The sequence below is a fragment of the Elgaria multicarinata genome, chromosome 9 (genome assembly GCF_023053635.1).
Source record: "Elgaria multicarinata webbii isolate HBS135686 ecotype San Diego chromosome 9, rElgMul1.1.pri, whole genome shotgun sequence".
Lineage (NCBI taxonomy): Eukaryota > Metazoa > Chordata > Lepidosauria > Squamata > Anguidae > Elgaria > Elgaria multicarinata.
In genome coordinates this window covers 54,076,770-54,099,834 of record NC_086179.1, presented here as the reverse complement: position 1 = coordinate 54,099,834, position 23,065 = coordinate 54,076,770, and the positions used below count along the sequence as shown (strand labels likewise).

The 23,065-nt window shown below is 41.6% G+C and overlaps 1 protein-coding gene across 1 annotated transcript; it reads right to left on the bottom strand.

The window, feature by feature from the left end:
- Nucleotides 1-1,481: 1,481 nt before the first annotated feature.
- On the bottom strand, nt 1,482-21,637 carry TSPAN8 (tetraspanin 8). The gene is made up of 8 exons (XM_063134995.1): nt 21,497-21,637; nt 13,823-13,882; nt 10,467-10,592; nt 8,884-8,958; nt 8,694-8,801; nt 5,269-5,394; nt 4,128-4,211; nt 1,482-1,680 (listed from the first exon to the last, which is right to left on the bottom strand). Exons 1-8 carry the CDS (start codon nt 21,554-21,556, stop codon nt 1,627-1,629), a joined length of 693 nt encoding a protein of 230 aa, XP_062991065.1. The 5' UTR covers nt 21,557-21,637; the 3' UTR covers nt 1,482-1,626.
- Nucleotides 21,638-23,065: the final 1,428 nt, after the last annotated feature.

Genomic DNA, 23,065 nt, shown 5'->3' with positions numbered 1-23,065 from the left:
TTGCCCCTTGGCAGGAGGGGACCGACATAAGAGCTATGCTGCATCAGACCAAGAGGCCAGCTAGTCCAATGTTCTGTTCACACAGTGGTCCAACAGACTACCTGTGGGAAGCCCATAAACAGGGTACAAGTACAATACCACCCTCCTACTCATGTTCCCCAGCAACTGGTATTGGAAGACATATTCCCTATGATAGTGGAGGTAATATGTAGCCATCAGGACTAGTAGCCATTGATAGTCCCCTCGTCTGTGAATTTGTCTAACCCCATTTTAAATCCATCCAAGCTAATGGCCATCACAACATCTGGTGGAAGTGAATTCCATCGTTTAATTATGCGCTGGGGACTGTCCCACCACTCAGCTTCATAGGGTGACCCCGGGTTCTACTGGCTCATGCACATCACACTAAGCTACCACTTGGTAATTGGCTGCCTAGATTTACCCACCATGCCATTCATTCCCAAACTAAGAATGAAGGATGCTTCATTCTTTGCTAGGAAAGAAGTGCAAGCATCCTATGAGAAAATGAATTAAGGATGCAATCCCATACCTACTTTCCAGAGGGAAAGCTCCCATAAGGCCTTACTTTTGAGTGGACATGTGTAAGATTGTGCTGTAAATAATGTGAAGCTCCCATGAGTTTAAAGTATCCATTCATAGAGGAGGCTGTCCTTTTTTTTCTTTACACCAGCCTTCCCCAACCTGGTACCCTACAGATGTTTTGGACTACAACTTCTATCAATTCTAGCCAGTTCATGCAGGCTGAGGGATGATGGGAGTTGTAGTCTAGCATATCTGGAGGGCGGCAGGTTGGGGAAGGCTGCTTTACACGATTCATGGTCTAGCCTCCCAAGCCTGCCTCTGGTGGGACAGATAATTTGGTTGCATCAAGCTTGACTGGATATTTCAGCCATTCCTGGTGTTTAAAAGATTTATGTACCATCAGAGGAGAATTATGTACCATCAGAGGAGACATGCTCCTAGTGGAGGTTGGTGACTCCAATATCAGTGGGGCAGTGAATCCACTCCGAGTTTCCGACAGAAACAGCCAGAACTCTAAAAGAGCTATCCAAGGACACCAGCCTCCACTGCATGCTTCAGAAGGTGCAGCCAGATCTGTGAAATGCAGAAGTATGTGTGTGTGTCAGAGAGAGAAAGAGAGCATGTTCCTCATTGAATGGGTAATTATACTTTAAAAATACATAAAGTAAACTTTTCCAGTTGTAATGATGGAGTGTGCATCCAATTTTAATTCAGAGGGGAGAAACGCTATACCACATTTATCAGAAGTCTGGAGAACACTGTACTGTATCAGCACAATATGCAGCAAGTTAAATGCTGTATTTTGTTGAGACATAAACTTCACATAAAAAAGGTGACAAAAAGAATACACAAAAGGTATGTGTTGCATTAAAAAAAAATCAGCTACAGATCATTAGTTCCTCTAATTTTAAACAGATTTTTTAATTTCATAACTCGTGAAGAATCTTTATCCATCGATGCTTCGCCTGTTATCATCACAGCTGTTTCTGGCATTTATTGTAGGGTGCCAAACCAAACATCAATCTCTCAATCTACAAAGGTTTCTCATTTGGCTGGTGACATACTTCTGACACTTCCGTGGTGTCATTTTCCCTGGATTTGGCAGTAAAGGATCATTGAAAACACCATACCAAGAACCTGGAAAAGAAATATGTTTATGGTATTATTTGGCAGTTTGAGAAATCCTCCACATACGGTCGATGCACAGCAAGAACATTTTGTTTGCAAACTTCTTGGATTTACATGCAGATGAAATCCGCTACGCTGAAGACCGTTTCCAAAGTAATTTTTAGAAGCATGACTCTCAAAAAGTGGGATTTTAATTAAACCCATATATACCACACTATGGGAAACTTAATTTTATTCTAAGAGATGGATTGTTTAATGGAAGAAGACATCTCCTTCTATGGGGTTCTCGTCGCTATCTGTGGTGTACTTTCTCAGCAGTTTGAAAGGGGTTTTCATACTTTCCTGTCAAAGCTAGAGCTCTCAGACTGAAACTGTTTGCAAAAATGAGCCATGAATATATAACTTTTTAGAAAATAATTTGAGTTTCTTAAACCTTTGTGTAACTGTTATAAACATGGAGACGTGTTGTCAGATGCCTGGGAAATGCTGAGAGAGACTGCCTGAAAACCAGTACAGCCAAGTTATGGAATAGGATGTGTTCTTCCAAAATATACTTTAGAAAAGACTTGATGGGTGCAGGGGGGGATCTACACTACTGCTTTTAAAGCGCTTTAAAGCACTTTGAAAACGTTTTGAAAACTGTATATGCAGTGTGTCCTGGGCCCAAACAATTGTCAAAACTGTTATAAAGCGCTTTAAAGCACTTTAAAAGCAGTAGTGTAGATCCGTCCCAGGTTTCTGTCATGCTGAGGACTGAATGGATGCAAGTGATTGGGATTGACTAGTGACTCAAAGTGGGGTGGAGGGCAGAAACAGTGTGTGCTGTGATACATTTGCTTGATACATTTGCTTGATATGAACCTATGAAACAGCTGTATATTGAGTCAGAACATTTGTCCATTTAGCCTAGTACTTTCTACTTTGATTGGCTCCCCAAGATCTCACTGAGAGCTCTGCCACAGGCAATGGATACCAGGGCTTAAATTTAGGGTCATATGCATTTAAATCAGATCCTCTTTCTGCCCAAGGGCTGAATTTCATCTCAGAGAACAAAGCGATTCAACAAACATGATTTGTGGTGCTGTAACTGCTTTATCTGTTGGTAGGTTTATAGATTTATGTGCCTTTGTTTTTTTCTATGTTATCTTATTAGGTTTTAATATTTTGATTTGTTTTGTGATCTTATTGTAATGTTTTACTCTAAACCACCTGGGGAGGATAATCAACCCTGAACAACAATTTAAAAATCCTCTAAGTGTGTAATCCTATCTGTGTTTAGATGGAGAAAGTCCTACAACTCCCAGCATTCCCCAGTCAGCCATGCCTCCTGGGGAATGCTGGGAGTTGTAGGGATTTTTTTTTCTGTCTAAGCATGCATAGAATTGTGCCCTAAAGAAATAATATATAAATGTAAAAATAGAAACTTTTAAAAGCCATGAAATTCACACTTTCTTTTAAACACACACACACACACACACACACACACACACACACACACACACGTTTTGATTTAGCTCTAATAGGGATAAAAGGTCCACTCAGGATCAGCTTCAATTACAAACTTATTAACACAACCCCAGGAGTGAAGCTGATGGCCAGTCCTGCAATTCTGCATCTCACAGCCTGCAAATTTCCCACATTGTTAATTATCACACAGTTAGTCCATGATTTGTTGTTGGATCATTCACTCAATATTTGTTATTCTTTCCTATTAATAGACCTTTACAGCTGCTTCCATGTTCAGATTAAATTTATTAACAATTATTCAAATGACAGCTGCTTAATGGTTCCAATTTCAGTGGGGCTGTGAATCCATTCTGTGTTTCAGTTAGAACAAGCCAGAACTCCAGTGTGCTGAACCCTATTCCCAAACTAGGTTCAGCAGCTTGGATAGCTCCTTTAGTGTTCTGGCTGATTCTGACTGAAATCCAGAATGGATTCACAGCCCCACCAAAATCAGAGCCATCAGCCTCCAATGGCTTTGTACGCTTGACTGTCACCTCTTTCCTGTGCAGAGCACCATATAGTGCATTACCCAGAACAATAACAAAAGTCCCACACATTTCTTGGAATAGATGGGACGAAAATTCAAAAAATATGATGTGATCTAATCTAATAGTGGTCTACTTATTAGCTAACAATTGAAGAATAGAAATGGTGCAGCAGATAGAGTGGACCACCAGTGAGACCCAGGTTAGAAGAATCGTTGCTCAGTCATCAAGCTTGCTGGTAGAGACAAGTTGCGAACTTCCTTATGGAATTATTTGCGTATTTTTCTGCATAATGGAGGGGGGAAATCTAATCCCTCTGTGAACGAATGCCAGAATGAACAACACTGAGCACAACCCACAAAACACATGCGGGATGAATTTCAGAAAATTTAAACATCTCTACTTCCACCCTATGTGCCTTGGAGAAAGGGTGAAAGGCAAGTGACAAGAAAAGTTCATATGTACCTCAATAAATGCCAATCCAAATGCAATTCCCATAACTATGGCCATATTTTCCTTGAAGAATTTGATTATTATTGCACCACAAGGCTGAAAGATAAAAACAAAACAACCCCCCCAAAACAGAAAAAGACATCATTAATACAAGTAATAAATTGGTTATTAGTAATTCATAATTTTCTAACATGAACACTGAATAGGAATGCTCTAAAACTTGGGAACCCCTTCTGCAGCCACGTGACAAATATTTGCTGAGTGCAGAGAAGCATCATGGACTAAAGTGACGTCCGAATGCAGCAACAATGGCCGTTTCTACACCAGCCCGAAATTTCCAAATTGGTCATGGCCGAGTTCCTGTTCATCCAAATGACGCACAGGGACTCCCGGGGGCAAGTGGGGATGAGCACAGGTTTTTTCAGGGATAAATAATCCCTGGGGAAACCAGATACTTCCTGCAGTCTCAGGAACAACCTCAGACCACGGGAGGTGTGTTGGTGCCCATCCCGGCATCATCCCACCTCCTTGCGAGTAAATGTGAGGAGGTGGGAAATGGGCACTGGGCATGGGGCTCTTCAGGTGCTCCATGCCCATCAGGGTTGTAAGGTGGAGCAGGACCGGGTGTTTTTTTTTTTAAAAAAAATCTTACCTGTAGTTGGAGCGCACGTGCGCTCATCTTCAGTTAAAAAAAAAATGGCAGGTGTGACATCCCCCCTTCCTCCTGGGATATTGTGCACATAAGGGGAGGATCTCACAATCAGAATATCGTGTGATCCTCCCTCTCTCTACACCCATATGGTGTAGAAAGGGCCAATGTAGTTGTTTAGACGCCAGGGGGTGTCTAAATCAACCTTTTCACCGTTAAATCGCTAACCAAATATTTTTTTGTACCCTAATGATGTTTTGTTTATAAATTTATACTGTATTTTTTATAACATTACCTCAGAACACCCTTTTTTGCCACACTTCTCAAAATTAATATGAGCTCCCACTTTTGGATGAGACAAATTGACAAGAATTTGGAAAAGGAAATAGATCAAACCTGTATCCATATGTAATTTGCCATGACACCATGACTATTGAAGCAATGGCTTGTTCAATAACCTCTCTGTGGGAAATATGAAATATATTATAATACTATTCTTCTTACCTCCTTATACCGATTGCCTGCACAGTCATTTGACTTTTGGTCTTCCTTGTCACATACACAGCCATCATATGTGTTAAGATTTTGTCCCCAGTCTGACACTCCATTAAACAAACCACAACATTTGTTCTGGAAGAGAGGATAAAATCAAAAATGTGACCATGAAAGTTTACTAAAATGAAAAATGGAGTTTGCCAAGATTTTGAACATCTTGGAGGACTTAATTTTTTAAAAAGCAAATACTGTAAAGAAGGATACATATGGGGGGGGGAGGAAACCGGGGGGGGAACCCTCCAATAACAACACTTCCCAACTTGAATGACTATTCCATACACTGTTGTAGTTAACTGATATTCATAAAAAGAAAAATCAGCATGGGAGAAGATCTAAATTCAACCTATAAACAGGAATCCTCTAAAAAGGTAATTGCTTTGGAATATTAAGTATCACTTTGTGAGGTTTGTGTGATCCAAAGATATTATGTGTTTTTTTATTTAGGTTACCAAAGCGGATTTGTTTTAGATCGTCTAGTCCCATTTTACCCCAAGGGCCAAATTTCTAGAAGGAGGAAGAATGGGAGAGAAAAGCCTTGCTCAGGCATTCTGTTTACACTCGATGCATGAGGAGGGAGAGTTGGCCCCTCCTCACACATTTCCGTCATCACTTGCTCATGAAGGGTGACTTCCTGAAGAAGAGAGGTTGCTGATCCATGGAAGCTCTCTACACAACTGAAAAGCCTGAGTTTTCTCTATAGCGTGGAGAAACTAATTACATATAGCAAGCTGACTGGGGCATGCTGGGTGTTGTAGGACTTTTAAACATGCATAGGATTGTATCCTTAAATATTTCAGGGTGTGGGAGAAGCAATCATTACATTAAACGGTTTAAATGTAATCATTTCCTAAGTTTTCTGCTTCATATTTCCTATATTTTGTTGAGGAATGTAAGTGACTTTAGCTTGTAGCTTTATTTATCAAGCAGTGGAGGTTGGTGGCTCTGATTTTGATGGGGCTATAAATCTGTTCTGGGTTTTAGTCAGAACCAGCCAGAACCCAAGAGGAGCTATCCAAGGTTCTGATCTTTATCTTCAAACAATTATGAGTGCCTTGACTAACTCCTTTAGAGTTCCCTCTGGCTCTGACTCAAACCCAGAATGGAATCACCACCCCACCAAAAGGACCTAAAATAGGCACAGAAGATATAAACAAAATATTTGTAGAGAATTTCATGGTATCTATTCTGGTTTTTCTTCTTGGAAACATTTAGATTTTATTTACATATCATAATACTGCCTCTTGATTTAGCTCTAGAGTCAATAGACTCTGATACAGATGTAACCCACCACCACCAATGCTGCAGTCAGGCTTAGAAGAAAAGAAAACCCATTGGGAGGTGTGTGTTTTTTACACTTGACTGCAACACGTGGGTGCATGTTCCTGGGGAGGCAATGTTTACCAAAATCGTAACTTGGGAGGAAGAGCTTAAACCTTCTCACACATAGAGGGGGCAATTGCAATAACCCCTCCCACTGCATGCACCTGGTATTTAAATTTTTAACACCCAATTTAGGGTAGCCATGTGTCCTCTTCTACAGAAGCCAGTCCTCTGTTTCACGGGCTACTGGGTGACAGTCCTCTATTTGAAGGCATATTTTATTTGAAGAGCTGCCCTGTCCAATTCCAGTTTATAGATAATGACCCATAAGAACTGTTGTCCAGCAGCAGTGAGCACCTGAGGTAAAATCCACCATAAATTGCCAATTAGCACATTGACAGCAGTCACCTGATAATGTCTTCCACATTATCATATAATAATTATTTCTAAATTTGCAGCCATACATATAAATAGCATATTCAGTTTTTTTTTTTTAAAATGCCTATCACTGTCCTCTTTTTTAGTGATGCATTTCCTCTTTTGAGGCAATTAATAAGTGATCATGCTCCACAACATCACTGCTAATTGCAGCATTAGAGTAATGTGTAGTTAGGACCTTGCTTTTCTCTCAAGTTGAGGGTATTCCTATCCATTTTGTGCTATGCAGTTTTCATTTCAAGCAGAAGGGATGAGCACTGACACAAACCGTTGAACTAAATAAAGTTGGCATTCTAAGACCGATTGTTCACATTTCCATTGGATAGAAAGTCCCCTCGCTTGTTTTCAATGAAAAGCAGAATTGAGATGTTTCAGGTGCCACATAAATAAGAAGCTGAACAATCATCCGCACCATAAGCTAAAACAGATGCTTGACATAAGCTCTCGGAGAGACTGTGTTTGTGTGTGTATTAAAGCCACCTCAGCAGGTGCTTATTAGTCTAGGAATTTCTTCTCTAAGGTTCTTATTAAGAAGACAAATTGATCTGTTGTTCCTAACTCTGAGTTAAGGGCTAGTCTTAAGATTCACACAGATTCTGACCATTTTAATTTGGATTTCCACAGAGTTACTTGCAGTCAGAGGTGTAATACTGGCTAGCTTTGTTGGGTGACCAAACCTTATTTTTAGTTCACTGCAGATGAAGTCTATGGCTTAAGGTTGTGCAGGGCTAGTATTTGCTACATTCAGGTTTCTAATATGATAAGGCAGTTTATCTTTTATGTCAGGCACCATGAAGTAGTTTGGCTAGGAACAACATGGATCCCTGCCCCAACAAACCAGATGCTCAAGGCTCCCCAACTCTGTGCTTTTGGCTGGGCTTGGTTGAAAATAGGATGGGATGGGATTTCTGAAGCCCCAGCACAACACTTGCTTAGGGCCAAACTACATATTACACTCATCACATCGTGTGTAGCTGACGCTTGTCTTTTTCCTTACTTACTTTTTTTTTTTTTAATTTAGTGTCAGCATGCTCAATCCTGACTTGGATCAGGATCACTGCATTCTAGGAGGGGAGGTTTAAATATTCCTCCTACACCCACTGACAGTGGAAGAATTTTTTTTTTAAAGGAAAAAGTATCCATGCTGACTGAGGATGTTGGGAGTTGTAATCCAACACATTGGAGAGCACCAGGTTGGGGAACTCTGCTCTAGAGGTTTCCAAAGTACCTGCCAAAACAAAAGAGCTTCAGCTTTTGAACACCTTTAAAAGAACAAAATAAAAGACCAGCAAGAGTCTATAGGATTTGTCCTCAAATGTTGCAAAGACAGACCCAAAAATATGTGGTCCAGAAAAGCCTGTTGGGCAGGCAGGGGTGAGGTGGGGGAATAGGATAACAAATCTGTGGTTCATTTCTGTCAACGTATTAAGACTGTCAATTCAGCATTCTTGGCAGAGAATTTTGGGGTCGTATTTGTAAAGCACATAGAAAACTGTGCCAATATTTCCTTTTCTAAATTGAGGAAATGGGGAGGATTCCCGCCCCCCAACATGGTTGTTCATTCTGAGCTTTTGAAACAAAAGTAAATTTGAAATGTAAGTAAAATGTTCATTTGCCTTAATCTCAAACTTGTGAAAATTCTCAAGTGCTTCTTTATTGGTGGTTGTAACAGTTTGTAACAACTTAGACGTCTCATTCAGGGTCTTGTTCAGGACATCTTGCATCTGGAAAAGAATGTAAGATAAATCAGCATATTTGATGTAACTTCCATAACATTCAGCAAACATGACCTGAAGAATGCAGTACCTGAGATTTATGCACACCTCCGTAAACACCTGCTACAATTTGAAGAAGCAGGATTGCTAGTAGTCCAATGAAAAACTGATGAGAGAAAAGGAGAGAGAAAATAATCCTCTGAGAAGGGGGTAAAATATATTACTATTAATTTCAGCATCAACAGTTATTTTCATGACTGCAATTCAGATTTACATTTGAAAAGCACCTTTTTTTTCCATTCCAGAGTTACTAAATTCAAAGGAAGGCAGGGATCCTTCTTTCGTAAATCTTCGGTAGTTGTGAAAAGGATGGAATCTTGGCAGATGCAGCTTTCCGTGCAAGGTAAGAAAGAGTGGTCCACTGAATCTGTTCCAGGTTTCATTCAGAACCAGTCAGAGCTCTAAAGGAACAATCCAAAGTGTGGATAGCTCCTTTGGAGTTCTGACTGGTCCTCACTGAAACCCTCATGTGCCCCAAATCTGCCCATCTGTGGCACATTCAGGGCACATGAGGAGGGCTACAGTGGGGAGGAGAGGACAGGGAATTTGCATTGCATGAGCAGACTTCCACTCATGTGATGGTTAGATCCAACTCTTGTCTCTACACATTAACATTTAAAAACAGAGTTGGGGAAATGCCCCATTTCTCTTCTTTCCTTTAACACTTTGAGGTTGTGCACAGAATGGTGTTTGAAATATTTGAATCCTACTGTAACTCTGTGCTCTGTTCCCTTTGACAGGCAATTTGCAATTAAAAAAAAACCTTTAAATTAAGCAGGTATTTACTTTAAACATTACTGGCTATAAGCTCAGCTTAGCATGTGACCTTACTTCATGACATTATAAATTGTCTCCAAGTAATGCTATTATGGGAAATCTAAATGCTGCATAGGAAAAGAAAAATTCTGAAGTGACTCAAAAAGACAGCAACTCAAGAAGTTTGTTGCACATGTTTTCTTCATTTATCAAAAAGTTCCCATCAGTCGTTAAGAAAATTGCTGCCTCTTGTTTTGGGACTTCTTCAAACATTTCACTGGAAATAATGTCCCAAGTCACCAACAAATCAAGGCAGGATCTACACTACTGATTTATAATGGTTTATAACAGCATTGACAACTTTTGGGACCCATCACACAGGGCATCATCACATGCGGGAAAATTGCATTTCCTTACCATCGCTTCTCCACTCACACGTTTGTCCTTCATTACTTCCTCTTTCAAAAGAGGAAGTAAACAACTTGCATGTGGCCCATTCAGTGGGATGTTTTCATTGCACTGCTTCTCCTGTACACAGCAGGGGATAGCAGCAAGTTCCGTCTCAAAAAGTAAATCAGACTTACTGGGGTGCTTTTTTTGTCATGCAAAGAAGGCTAGAAGGGGTGTGCAGGAGGCAGACGACGTTGTGAGAGGGACCCGTGAAAATCAATGAGTGCCCAGCAACGAGTGTGCAATAAAATGCGCATCTGATGATGCCCACATTCCATATACTGTTTTCAAACCATTTTCAAAGTGTTATATGTTGCCTTTGTAGATCTGGCCCAAGTTGGCAATATGTGGTTTCATCACTCTGAACATTGGTTTGGAAAGTACAAAGTTTTAATATGGAAACTCTACCAGGAGGAGCATGCACTGGCTTTCCTTCATGGCACCACAGCAACCCAGAAAACCAAGCACCATTATGATGGAGCCCACAGCAATGAGGATGTATATACTGGTAAACGCGCTGCTATCACTGATATCCTGTGAAGACAGAGATACACATTCAGCAAAACAGTCAACAGAGAAAGGGATATTCTGTAAAAACAACAACAACAACAACAACAACAACAACAACAACAACTGAAAGGCCACCAGCAACTCAGTCCACTACTCTGTTGTGGATTGGATCAGTGAAAAGAGCTTTTGCACTAGTGCAATGTCATGAGTTGTGGCATTGCATTTGTCTTGCACAATACTTAAAGACATTGCACTATTGTAGCAATTGAGGACAGGGCAATTGTGCTCTACAATATATTACTCAGACTCAGGTGAAGAAGGGACACGGGCAGGACAGGGAAGTGGCAATACAAGCTACAGTTCTATCAACATCAAAGCCCTGTTCAAATGACAGATATGAACACATGGAGAGTGGAGAGCAGGGATATGCTTGATGCTGACAGTGACCCTGAACTCCACACATCGACCTTGTTCACACCACATGAGGGTAGTTAATAATCCATGGTAGCCCATTAACCATCCTGCATGTGCCAAGCGTGTGCCTGCTGGATTCACATTATCCCTCACCCACATGGCTTGGTGTGATGGTCAAACCTATCACATGGCCTGTTTTAGGGTTGCTGGGTGGTTTATTAACCAGCCCAGCCAGGTTCGGACATCACGACAAGCTGCACCAATGAGGGTAATTATATAAATCCGGTCGGCACCCTGTAATTTTGTAAACTGGCCTTCTTTGTGTACAACTGGATGTATAACCAGAAGGAGAGAACCTACATGCATAGAGTTAGACCTGCACATAATTGATTCAGATTTTCTTTGAATGAATAGCAGTTGGGAGCATGAAGGGATTTCTCTTGGGCCTTGCAACTTTATTTAGTATATGTAAGGGGGGGTTATAAGGACTTATAAGGCTATAAGTCTTTTGTAAACTGCCCAGAGAGCTTCAGCTATGGGGCTGTATATAAATGCAATAAATAAAACAATAAATAAAAAAATATAAAGCATTATACGAAAGAAGCTTTTGGGGAAGAAGAGAAGACTTGAGGAATATTAGTGGGGGTAATGCTTTAAGTAGTAGAACAAGACAACATTGTATTAGAGGCTGTTTAGATGGACTATATGTATCTTGATAAGGGATATTTTGTTTTGTTGATCTTTAAACTGTATGAGGGCTCACACAGTATGTATTCCACATAAGGGAACATTCTGTCTTGAGTCTTCAAATGCACCTGACCTACAAGATTTGGGCCAAACCAGGGCTATTTAAGAACAGAATGCCTGAGTATCTAATACCAGGGATCCTGGAATTTTTAACCTCGTGTTTTCCCATTACAAGTGGCACCAGTGGGCTTGCTCCTGCTCCCTTCCATCCACATGTTCGTATTCACAGTTACATTGTGCAAATAGGGCTCAATAGAAGCAGGATCCCTTAGTATGGATGCAATGCTATAAAATACAAGACAGCACAAGTTCCCGGCAAGCAGTAAGATGATGCCTATTTTGTTTCTTTGCATAATTGATACCTCAAAAGTTTAACATAAATGTATGTTTCCTATGTGGCTTACAGACTGGTGAGAAATGATACAAGTGCCATAAAAATGGAAAATAAGACACAAGGCATGGGAACTGAAGCACCAACAGTCCATTCAAACTCAATGAGGAGTGTGGAACCTCTTTCAGCCTGAGGGCTGAATTCCATTTCAGAGAAGCTCTTGGGGGCCACATTCCAGTGCTGGGCATGGCTGAAGGCAAAAGGGGGTGGAGCCTAAAGCAAAATGGGTGGGACGGAAAACAAAAGGGTCGAGGTAAAAGATATCAAAAAGTATCAGCGTATTTAACTTAAAGCTCTTATTGCAGGTAACTAAGCCTTGGGAGTGGCATTTTAACCTTTTAGAATAGGTAAAAACAAACACACACGAAAGCTGGGAAATCACGAAATGATCAGTGGTTGGGGAAAAGGGGGTGGAGGGTAGGAAAGGGGCCATGGACCCCAGGAAGGCAAGACTGGGACTCAGGCCTTGACATTTTTCACCCCTGAGCTAGACAGCAAAAAAGTAAAAAAATAAAAATCTAAACTATTTGAAGTGTTTTGGTTTTGTTTTAAAGAAGCTACATTAAAACCTAGGGAAACAGAAATCTTAGCAGGTGGAGTGATACAGGAGAACATGGCTCATGTGCCACGACAGGTGGAGCTGCAAGCACAGTTCAGGATTTGGCTGAAAATGTATGTGGACATCCTGCATTTTTACTGCATAATAATTGTCCACTTTAATTCAAATGGGAATCATGGTGGTGTCTATACAACACTGCTTTGCAGCTGCTTCCCCACAAAACCCCACAGCATCACTGACTGTAGACAGCAGGAGGGAGTGCAGGCTATTAGGTGGCTATCCCACTTGTCAAGTCCCACCCACCCACCCAATGCTCTACATTACCCTACACTGGGAACCTCTCTTATGGATGCCCCCGAGCCAAAGCCACCACTGACAGACAGACAGGAGAAACAACAAGGTGGCATCGAAGCAAATGGGGAAACTACAGTAAAAGGACACCACAAGAAAGCGCAGTTTCAAAGGTAAAACCCCGCTGTGGCTGCAAGTTGGTGGCTGTGCCATGTAAACAATGCAGCGCCACTACACAGCCACTATGGGGTATATAGGGCATTTAGACAAGCCCCAGGTTGTATATTGTTCCCATTTACATGAATGGGAACAATATGGGAACAAATGGGAACAAACAAAACTTCAGCACAGTTTTGTTCCCCTCAAAATTGCATTCAAATAATACAGTTTAAGTAAATATTTAATTTAACTTTAAGGACTTAAGCCTGCAACCCTATACACACATATATGGGAGTAAGCCCCGGTGGACATGGCAGCACTCGCTTCCAAATTAATGTATATGGTTGATTGTGCTTAGATTTTTCAGCACATTTATTTTAGATGAAATTGATTTTGGGATTCAGCCAAGAGAAAGCTCATGCTATAAAACAAAGGAGGTTTTATCACCACTTTCAAAGCACACAGAAGCCCAACACATGGGAGAAAGCATGTGCCTTGATCCAGATAGGGTTGGGAATAAATTACGATATCTAAAATTAGATTTCTAAACTTAAAATGGGCAAATCTGTTTCCTGGAAAATGTACTTACCTTGTTAATGTATGTGCGTGAGCCTAGTGTATATTTTGAGATCAATAATAATAATAATAATAATAATAATAATAATAATAATAATAATAGGAAAGCATACTTACGACATCGGAGACGCTTAAACGCAGCCATATGGAGACTCCCAGAATAATGCATCCACATACCTGGTTAGGAAAAGGCATTGATCAGCAGCCTAAAATGGATTACGAAAGAACCACTTTGCAAGAGATGCTGGCAAGATTATTACAATTATTTGTAAGGCTTCATACACTTGCATACAGATGGCATTGTAATACCTACGTAGGGATGGACAAACTCTCCTGGCCCACCCCGTGTGCTGCTCACTAGACTCCTGCTGGTTGCCTGACCCTGGCGGGCATGTGGAATGAACTACCAGATGGCCCAGCAGATGTCCAGCAAGAGCTCATGGCACCCTGTTTACCTGCAAGCCACCATTTTGCCAAAAAACATGGGTAAGCTTTTTACATAATTTGCCTTTTTGCACAAAATGGCAGTTTACATAAAAAAAAAACTTACCTGTGATTTTCGCAAAATGGTGGCTCACGGGTAAGCATGTGCCAAATCAGGCCTGTGCAGAGCTCCACAGACTGGGGTATGGGGAACTGAGCAGGAGGATAACTGCTTGACTCGAGCTCCAACCTGGGTTTCTCTAATATCCCTAGTAATACCACATGCTCCCAATGTCCCCATTTAGCAGGAACATCCCTATTTGCTGGTATATGACCCTGGCAAAATACAGAGCTTTTCTACATAAGGCCGTTAATCTGCCACAGAATTGAGATCCGAGTACTAGATGAAGAGTGTTTCCTCTCCTGCTCTTCCACTACACAACCTCTAGGTGGCACTGTGGTATAGCAGAGAAAGCATTTTCCCCCCACAGAGAAATAACAGAAAAAGCTTTTTTTTCCACAGAGAAAGCTTCCCCCCCCCATTCTCACAAATAATACTGATTTTTTTCTTGCTTTAAAAACACACAAGGTGCTGTTTAAAAACAGAAGTCAAACTGGAGTGTCACAATGTCCTCTAACGAACCCATGAAGAATGGTGAGTAGGAAATGATGATTGCACAATAAATGCCTCATGTTTCCCAAAGACACTTTCCCAAACTTGGGTTTGGGAAGTCCAGACGTTGTTGGACTTCAACTCCCATCTCCTTAACCAGCACAGCTAATGGTTAGGGGAAAGTTGAGTTGTAGTCCAACAAGATCTGGTGACCTAGTTTTGGAAAAGCGTACTTGGAGCACATGCATGAGTGCAAATTGCCAGTGCACTTCTTCCCTTCCACTACATTGCCCACCCGCCAATAACAGATGGATCACCCACTATTCAACATACAGTAGAGAGCTGGACAAAAGCCTCTGGCTGCTTGCAATGATTGCTCCAGCAGTGGTCCTTATCATGAGAATAGGAGTGCTGCAAGCACACAAGCGTTTCCTAGGGTAGATAACCCTTATGGTTCCTGGCCAGGAAATGTTGTGCCAAATGCCCCATTCCCATCCCCCGGCATTGCTCCACTAGCCTGCCCACTCACCTTCGGCTTCCTGCCAGAGACGTGCCTATATTTCCATGGTGCTTTAACCCACTGAAGTACAGCATGCAAACATGGTCTGCCTTGCATGGTGAAGAAAAGATGTCTTTCCGAACTCGGTCTTGCAATTGCAGAAGCGACATGGCAAGCTGGTGAAGTGGAACGCGCCAGAGGGGCAGCTTGCATGTCAGCTTGCTAGGGGAGTATCAGTTTGCGCCGCTGTGCACGACTGTGCAGACAAGAGAGACCCAATGCCTTCGTATCGCCAGGTGGTGACAGAGGCACAGAGGCTGCAACTTCAATGCAGTGCAGGCCTGTCTCTTTCAAAAGGCTTGGAACTCCCAACACAGGCAAGGGCCATGGCAGCAGCCTGCTTCTATTGACTCTACAACTACATGCCTCCATAATGCTGAAGTGGCAGCCTCCATGCAGCGGTGGCTGGCAGCTCCAATTTCAGTGGGGCTGTGAATCCATCCTGTGTTTCATTCAGAACCAGCTCTAAAGGAGCTATCCAAGGTGCTATCCAACCTAGTTTGGGGATAGGGTTTAGCACTATAGATAGGTCCTTTACTGTTCTGGCTGGTCCAGAAAGAAGCCCATCATGTATTTGCAGCCCCACTGAAATAGGAGCTATCAGCCTCCATGCCTCCATTTTGCTATGCCTTTCACTATGGATGCAGTGGCAACTTAGCTTGTAGCCTTCCAGTGATGAACATCACTGCTAAGAAAGCCTGCTGCGAAGTAGGAACATGATGTTCCTGGTCCAAATCTTGCCTCAGCCATCTACTCAATAGTTGACTTAGGGCAAGCCAGTCTTGCTCACTTTCTCCCTCCCTCCCAGCCTTTGCTGGCCATCTGCAATATGGTGACAATAATACAGTCATACTTTGTATTAGCTCTTGACCTAATTTCAAAAGCCCTCTACAAGCAATCAACATCAGACCTCCGACAGGAGTGATCTGGCCCTCACATGGAAGCCCAATGGATGGGGAGGATATGGAAGAGCCCTGCGAAAAATGGAGCCACCAGCCTCCATTGCATGGATGCTACTACCTCAGCAGTATGGAGGCATGTAGTTGCAGAGTCAACTGAAGCTTTGTTCTTCATGTCACTCACACACACATGGGGGGGGGGGAGAAAGAGAGATTAAGAGGTGGCACAAAGAGAAGAGAACAACCCCATCCATTTTAGGCTCTGACCCTGCCCACTATTGGTTTGGCCCCACACTCCACCAGCATGCAGCCCCTGACAGGTTACCTCCTACAAAATAAGACCCTCCACAGATAAACTGTTTCTCCACCCCTCCGCTAAAGCACAAAGGCTTTATAAAATAAATGTACAAAATGTATATTTAATTGATGTATTCTATACCCGTACACTACGTTCAACATCTAAGGTCCTCCTCTGGGTGCCTACTACAAAGGAAGCTTGGAGGATAGCAGCAAGGGAGAGGGCCTTTTCAGTGGTGGCCCCCAATTATGGAACGATCTCCCCGACGAGGCTCACCTGGTGCCAACATTGTTATCTTTTTGGCAATGTTGGTCAAGACTTTTCTCTTCTCCCAGGCATTTAGCAGCATGTGTTGAGTTTTAACTGACCCAGAATAGTTGTTTTAAATGATATTATCTAATCTGTTTTTATACTTTTATGGTTTAAAATTTTGCATATCGGTTTTAATGTTTAGTGTTTTGTAAACTGCCCAGAGAGCATTGGCTATGGGGTGGTATAATAATAATAATAATAATAATAATAATAATAATAATAATAATAATTTTCTAGAAGAATTATTTTACTTTGAGAGTAATGTCTGGAGAGATGACTTTGCTTCTTTCATGGCACAAGACATAGGGGGATGCATGGTTATGATTTCTGGGCTGGTAAAATGCAGGCCAGCCAGAAGCCCTGATCAGTGCAATTGCTGGAGTGATACAGCCATACCTTTGATCATGTTCCATTCTAAAGAACACCATGCCTGCTTCCTCGTCACATGGTATGAAAGCAGGTGGGGCTGCCTTTATTTAAAATACTGGTAAATTGCCCAGCAGCATAATAGAATGACTGTGTTCTCTTTTTGCATGGCAGATTTCAAGAGAGATTAGGAGGCTAAGGCAAGGAGGAGGGACCTCCCTCTCAGTGTGTGAGTGTAGTGGTGCTTCTGAGAGATTCAGAGCTGGCTCCAGGTTTTGGTGGGCCCTGGCCAACTGGTCTGCAGTGAGCCCTTACTCATCCCACAAACCCATATTCCCCCACAAACAGAATAGAACATAGACAATAGGTTTACACTGAGAGACAAGAAGACTGATGAACAAAACATTATGAAGATCTGGGAGAGTTTTCATACAGTTCGCTGGATGGATTTTGAAAGGTTATGGAGGGAGAAGGGAAAGCTTATGTAAGAAATATGAGCTTAAAAAAGAGAGCTTAAATAACAGAGAGCTTAAAAGAGAGCTTAAATAACAATGCCCCAAACTCTTAACTTGTTGAGAAGACTGAAGGATAATGTTGCCAAATCAAAGAGAAGTCAAAACTGAAGATTTAGGGCAAAATGCAAGGTTTAGACAAGTGATGCTCTCTCTAAACAAGTTTGGTGACTGGTTATATACATTCCTATATTTGGCTAATCTTTTGTGAATCAGATTTGCTCCCTGAGGATCATACAAAATGGATGTCAAATATGCTGTGTGCAAGTGGCCTCTTGAAATGCTCGACCCTGTTTGTAGGCAGAGGAAATGAAGGGGCCTTTTAATGATTTTTTCCTGGGAGAGAAGAACTTTGCCAACAGTTTCTTTGAGATAGGGCTCATCTTTAGCAGTGGTTGTAGCTAAGAATGTTGGAAAAGTCCACAACACAACTCACATGAGTTTGGGTTCCTCAGCGGACCAGTTTTTCCCAAGTTGCATGGATTCCTTGGACTTGCAGATATATATTTTTTTACTTTCCAGAATTGTATGCAAATTTATTCATAGAAAAATACATAAAATGAAAAAATGCCAGCCAAAATTGAACATTTCCCCCATAGGCTAAAGTATGAAAATGTGCATTTGGGGGAGAATTGCACATTGGGGGATTTGTGCATTTGGCAGGGATTTGCACATTTTCACAAGTGCAAATTTTGTGCAAGTGCAAATTTATAAAAGTGCACACAAATGCAAGTTCAGGACATTGAAAAAAGATCTGATTCTGCCAATGAACAGATGAGGGAATGAAAGGTGCCTGACAATCCATGAAAAGCAGATGGAAAGGATTTTACACAATGTGTACATCCCTCATTGTAGCTCAGTCACTATCAAAGAAATGTGGGGACAGGGGGAGAAGAAAAATGGAAGGCAATTCTGTAAAGTGGCCTTCTATTTCTAGGAAGGTGAGAAAAAAAACATCTCTGAACTTATCTCAGAAAATGTCTTCTGATAAATTTTATTTATTTATTTGCGGCATTTATATACCACTGAATATAGTAAAATCTCTCAGCGATTCACAATATTAAAATACAGCATTAAAAACATTTCCAAATACAGTAAGTAAGTAAGAAAGAAACACTAAAATGAAGTGGCATAATTAATTGAATTACAGCCCAGAGAAAGCCTGGGTGAACAAGTGTGTTTTCAGGAGGCGTTTAAAAGAGATCACATTTTCTGCCTGCTGAACTACATGAGGACGGCTTTTCCAGTTGGTGGGTGCCACTACAAAGAAGGCCCACTGTTGGAATGACCAGCAGTGCTGACTCATTTTGGCTTAGCTCTAGTTGTCATTCTTCAGAGTTCAGCATCTTCCTCAGGATCTGCTTATCATTCAATTTCTGAGGGATAGCTGTGGATACATCTCATCTTTAAAGCAGATGCTTTTAATACTACACCTTCCCTGCAAGCCCGGTGACAAATGTGAGGGAAAGCTTTCCTTATCATTGTGAAGCAACCAAGGGTGTTCCTGTGTTCCTGTGCTTCTTGATCTGCAAATGCCCTGAGAGGGAGGAGTTACCTCATGACATCTTCTTCTGGGCTTTATTTGAAATGCAGGAAGCTGGGGAGGCTGCTGGCTGCTGGAGGGGCGATTGAACGTTAAGCTAAGCACAATAACCCCAAACTCCACAAATGAGAATCTCTGGATTCCCTGCCCCATTCCTTTGAACATTCCCCCCACAAAAGCATATTGAATAATAATAGTTGGGGGAAATGTGGCAGAAATTTGCAGCACAGCACTAGCTCTGGAGGCTCCCATTCATGTGGTCACCCAGGATCAACAAACCACATGAATAAGCCAAACACACCATCCAATTGCATTTCCTCAGTAAAATTCCTTGAAAAAGATGAGACAAACAACTTGGAAATCAAGTATTGAGCATGAGGGGCTATGACACACAGGTGTGTGTGTGTGTGTGTGTGTGTGTGTGTGTGTCTTTCTGTGTTTACGTTTACTCCTAAGAAGGTAATATATGAGTAAGACAAACATGGAATTAGAAACATGTGTGTCATCCAGGAACATCAATTGGAGAGCCAGAGTTAGCTTCAGCTCCTTGTTCACTGGGACAAATCTGGGTTTGCTTCCATGCAAATAGTAAGTTTGGAATTTGGATTGGCTGTATCCAGACTGACCTAAACTTGGGATAAAATACTGAGGGCCTGCCCAAAATGTTTTGCTGGTTGGGCCGAAGGACAAGATGGTGCCCCTCCCCACCCCCACATTCCATCTACAGAAGCAAACTGGATGGGCTGCAGAATCTTACTTTCATGCTAGTGAGGAGACAGCGTCCTCCACCTTATAGGTGAGAAGTAGTCTAGCATAGGGGTTCAGGGCAGAATACCTGGAGCACACAGCTCTGTCCTCTCACAAAGGGAACACCCAGGGGGCTGCCACTGTGGCCCCCACCACACCAGCCAGCATCTGTCGCCTGAGGCGATCACTTCCCTCTGCCTAATGGTGCAGCCAGCCCTGAAAATGCTTGTGCCATTGTTTCAAATGAACCACTGAAGCTATATTTACTAAGCAAGCTCTCTGGCATTAGAATCCCTTACAGATACAAATTTAACAAATCTATTTTCAAACTAACAAGAGGCCACAGATAGGTTCTGTAATAGTACCCTTTTACCTCAAAAACAAATTCTCCAAGAATTTCAGCAGAATCAATTATTTATACCAGGCGACCTACATTTCCTCACTAAAAGCTGCCACATTCTGCTGCCTTATAATAATCGATCCTCAAAATGAGGCAAAGTGGGAAAACGTAAATGATTTACCAAACATTTCAATATAGTGTGGCAAATTTAGATTCTTGTTGAAAGGGAAATGATCGTGGAGTATAGGGGGAGAATTATAAAAGGATAACATCCAAGCAGAAAGGGAGCTTGGGAATGGATAGGAAGGTAGTCAGAGAGCAAATATTTTAACTTATTTATTTATTACTTTTCTATACTTCCCTATAGCCAAGTATTTGCTGGAAATTCAACACACCCACCTGCACACGTACAACACAGTCTAATTTGGTAAGAGCCCATGAATGCACTAGGAGGCAAGCTTTTAATCAAAGAAATACATTTTCAGTTTTTAAATAATCCCACACATAATCTCAACAATTTCTCAACTAAATAGTTTCTAAATTATTCCCTGGTGATTATTACCATACATATTTATAACATTTATGCCCATATAAGGTGTATAATTGCTACAATCCAGCAAAGGCAACATTTATACTGTAACAGGCTTCTCTGTACAAATCCCAAGCTGAATGGAGAACAAGACGTCGTACAAAATGATGCTGTGCACACAGTTGTCAGGGATCTGTGTCCAACACTCAGGCCTGACCCAGACCATTCCCAACCCTGTGTTAAAATTAGTCTTTTAATTGTGGCTTCAGAAAACTAAACCCTGATCCTGATATAGAAAAATACGCACCCATCAGAAGGAGAGGTGATTCTATCACTCCTCCTGAAAGGTTACTGATGGCTGGATGGCTTTGGGTGTTGTTAGCATCACTGAAATGTAGCCTTTTTCCTCCCAACACTCTCGTTTTCTATATCAAACCCCTGGGATTTAAGCCAGTTTTGGACACATTGTTTTAAGTGGTTTTAAAGTGGCTGAAATGCAAATTACTGATTAAACCCAGTTTGGGGAGTCTTACCATTGGAATCTCACTCCACTTCCACAAAATATCACATTGATTATTAAGCTACTGCTTCAGTGTCACCAGAATTAGCTTTGATTCATGTAATAATCATTTCCAAAACCTCAGACTTACCCAAAAGATGAAGTTGAAGATGAACATAGTATACTTCATGCAGCTACTCACACCTGCCATTTTCGTTTCTTAACCCGACAAGACCAGACAGACGTTAAACAAAGCAAAACCTCTTTTAGGATGATAACCTTCAAAGTATTTCTGTTGCAGACTCCTTGAAGAAGCTCGTAGGTCACTTCCTGTGGTTTGTTAACCGAGAGGGAAGTTCCGAGCTAAAAAATGTATGATTATTCAAACTGTTCATATCCTCTAGATAAATATTAACCAACCATTTAAAAAGCACCAGCTCGGGCTATCCCTGACTATGCCTGCACATGTTCTTTCAGTTTACAGAGCCAGCATTCTTTACAGCTTCACAGCCCTTTATCTAACACCTTAAAAGTAAACATACATGTTTAGGAGACAAAAACATATTATAGACCAAAACTCCTACGGGCTGGTGTGTTCTGGTTAGTGAATGAGTTCAAAGAGCACGGAGCAGCTTTGAGATGTTCTTTCTTACACACCAGTTGGTGTTTTTGCCATATGTACTATTAGCTGAGACATTTAGTTTGAGCAATGGGATATTCGATGTGTTCTTCTGCCAGGAAGAAAGAAGTTAAAAGCAAGAATCTATTGCTCGTGCTTCAATTTCAATGTTCATTTTTTTTGTCAACTCCTCTCTAAGCCACCTCTGACATTTTTTACGTGAAAGTATTCCAATGGGAGAAACTTTAGGTGTTTGTAGTGTATATATGTCCTGTCTTTATACCCCATTTTATGGTTTTTTGGAGACTGTCATGCCACCACTGGAAGACACCTTTTCAGAGGAAGAGCTAGAGCTCCCAGCGACAGACAAGGAGCAGCCCATGACAAAAGACAAGTAGGAGGTTGGGCCCTCAAGGGAGATGGCCGTGGGTCTGTTATGCCATAAATAAACTGTTGGTTGTGTGATATAATATATGTACAATATATTATTGTACAATCTGTGCAATCATATATTTTCAGAGTTGCAATGGAAGTCAGCATGTGTGTGTTTTAATATTTCAGTTGCCTTAAGCTGAGGCTAAGAGATCTGTTTGTCCTGAGATGGAACACTACTAACCAGCAAGAGAAGAAGTTTGCAAAACAGCAGGCGGCAATGTGCTGATGAGGTGGCAAGCAACTAAATGTGTGCCTTGGGCAGAGAACCAATAATAAGTCAACCATCTTTATGAAGAATGAGCTGAGAGAAAGAGTGAGCAGAAATTGAAAGAAGTTGTGTGGCAGAAGGCATCTTGGATACCAGTTGGTCTGCAGCTATGAGGAGAAGCTGTTTGTTATCTGCACCAAAGCATGACCAGAGTTGGGTAACCCTAATCAGAACTTGCCACCTTTCAGCAGAGGATGAGAAGGTATAAATGGACTGTAATCAAGTGAGGGAGAAGCCATCATCCTAGCCACTGTTGGTGATCTGCAGGAGAAGTCTGGTGAGGCCTCCAGTGCCAGCTACTGTCCTGACTGGCCATCAGAATACCTATGCATGGGCAAGTATGCTTAGTTATGGACTAGAAACTTCTGTTAAACTGCTATACTAAACTGGATTTAAGT

Coding starts and splice junctions, on each gene's coding strand:
- TSPAN8 (XM_063134995.1), bottom strand. CDS start 21,556: ATGGCAGGTGTGAGTAGCTGCATGAAGTATACTATGTTCATCTTCAAC. Junction 13,883..21,496: donor TCTTCAACTTCATCTTTTGG/GTAAGTCTGAGG, acceptor TTTCCTAACCAG/GTATGTGGATGCATTATTCT. Junction 4,212..5,268: donor CAGGCAATCGGTATAAGGAG/GTAAGAAGAATA, acceptor TTTATCTTTCAG/CCTTGTGGTGCAATAATAAT.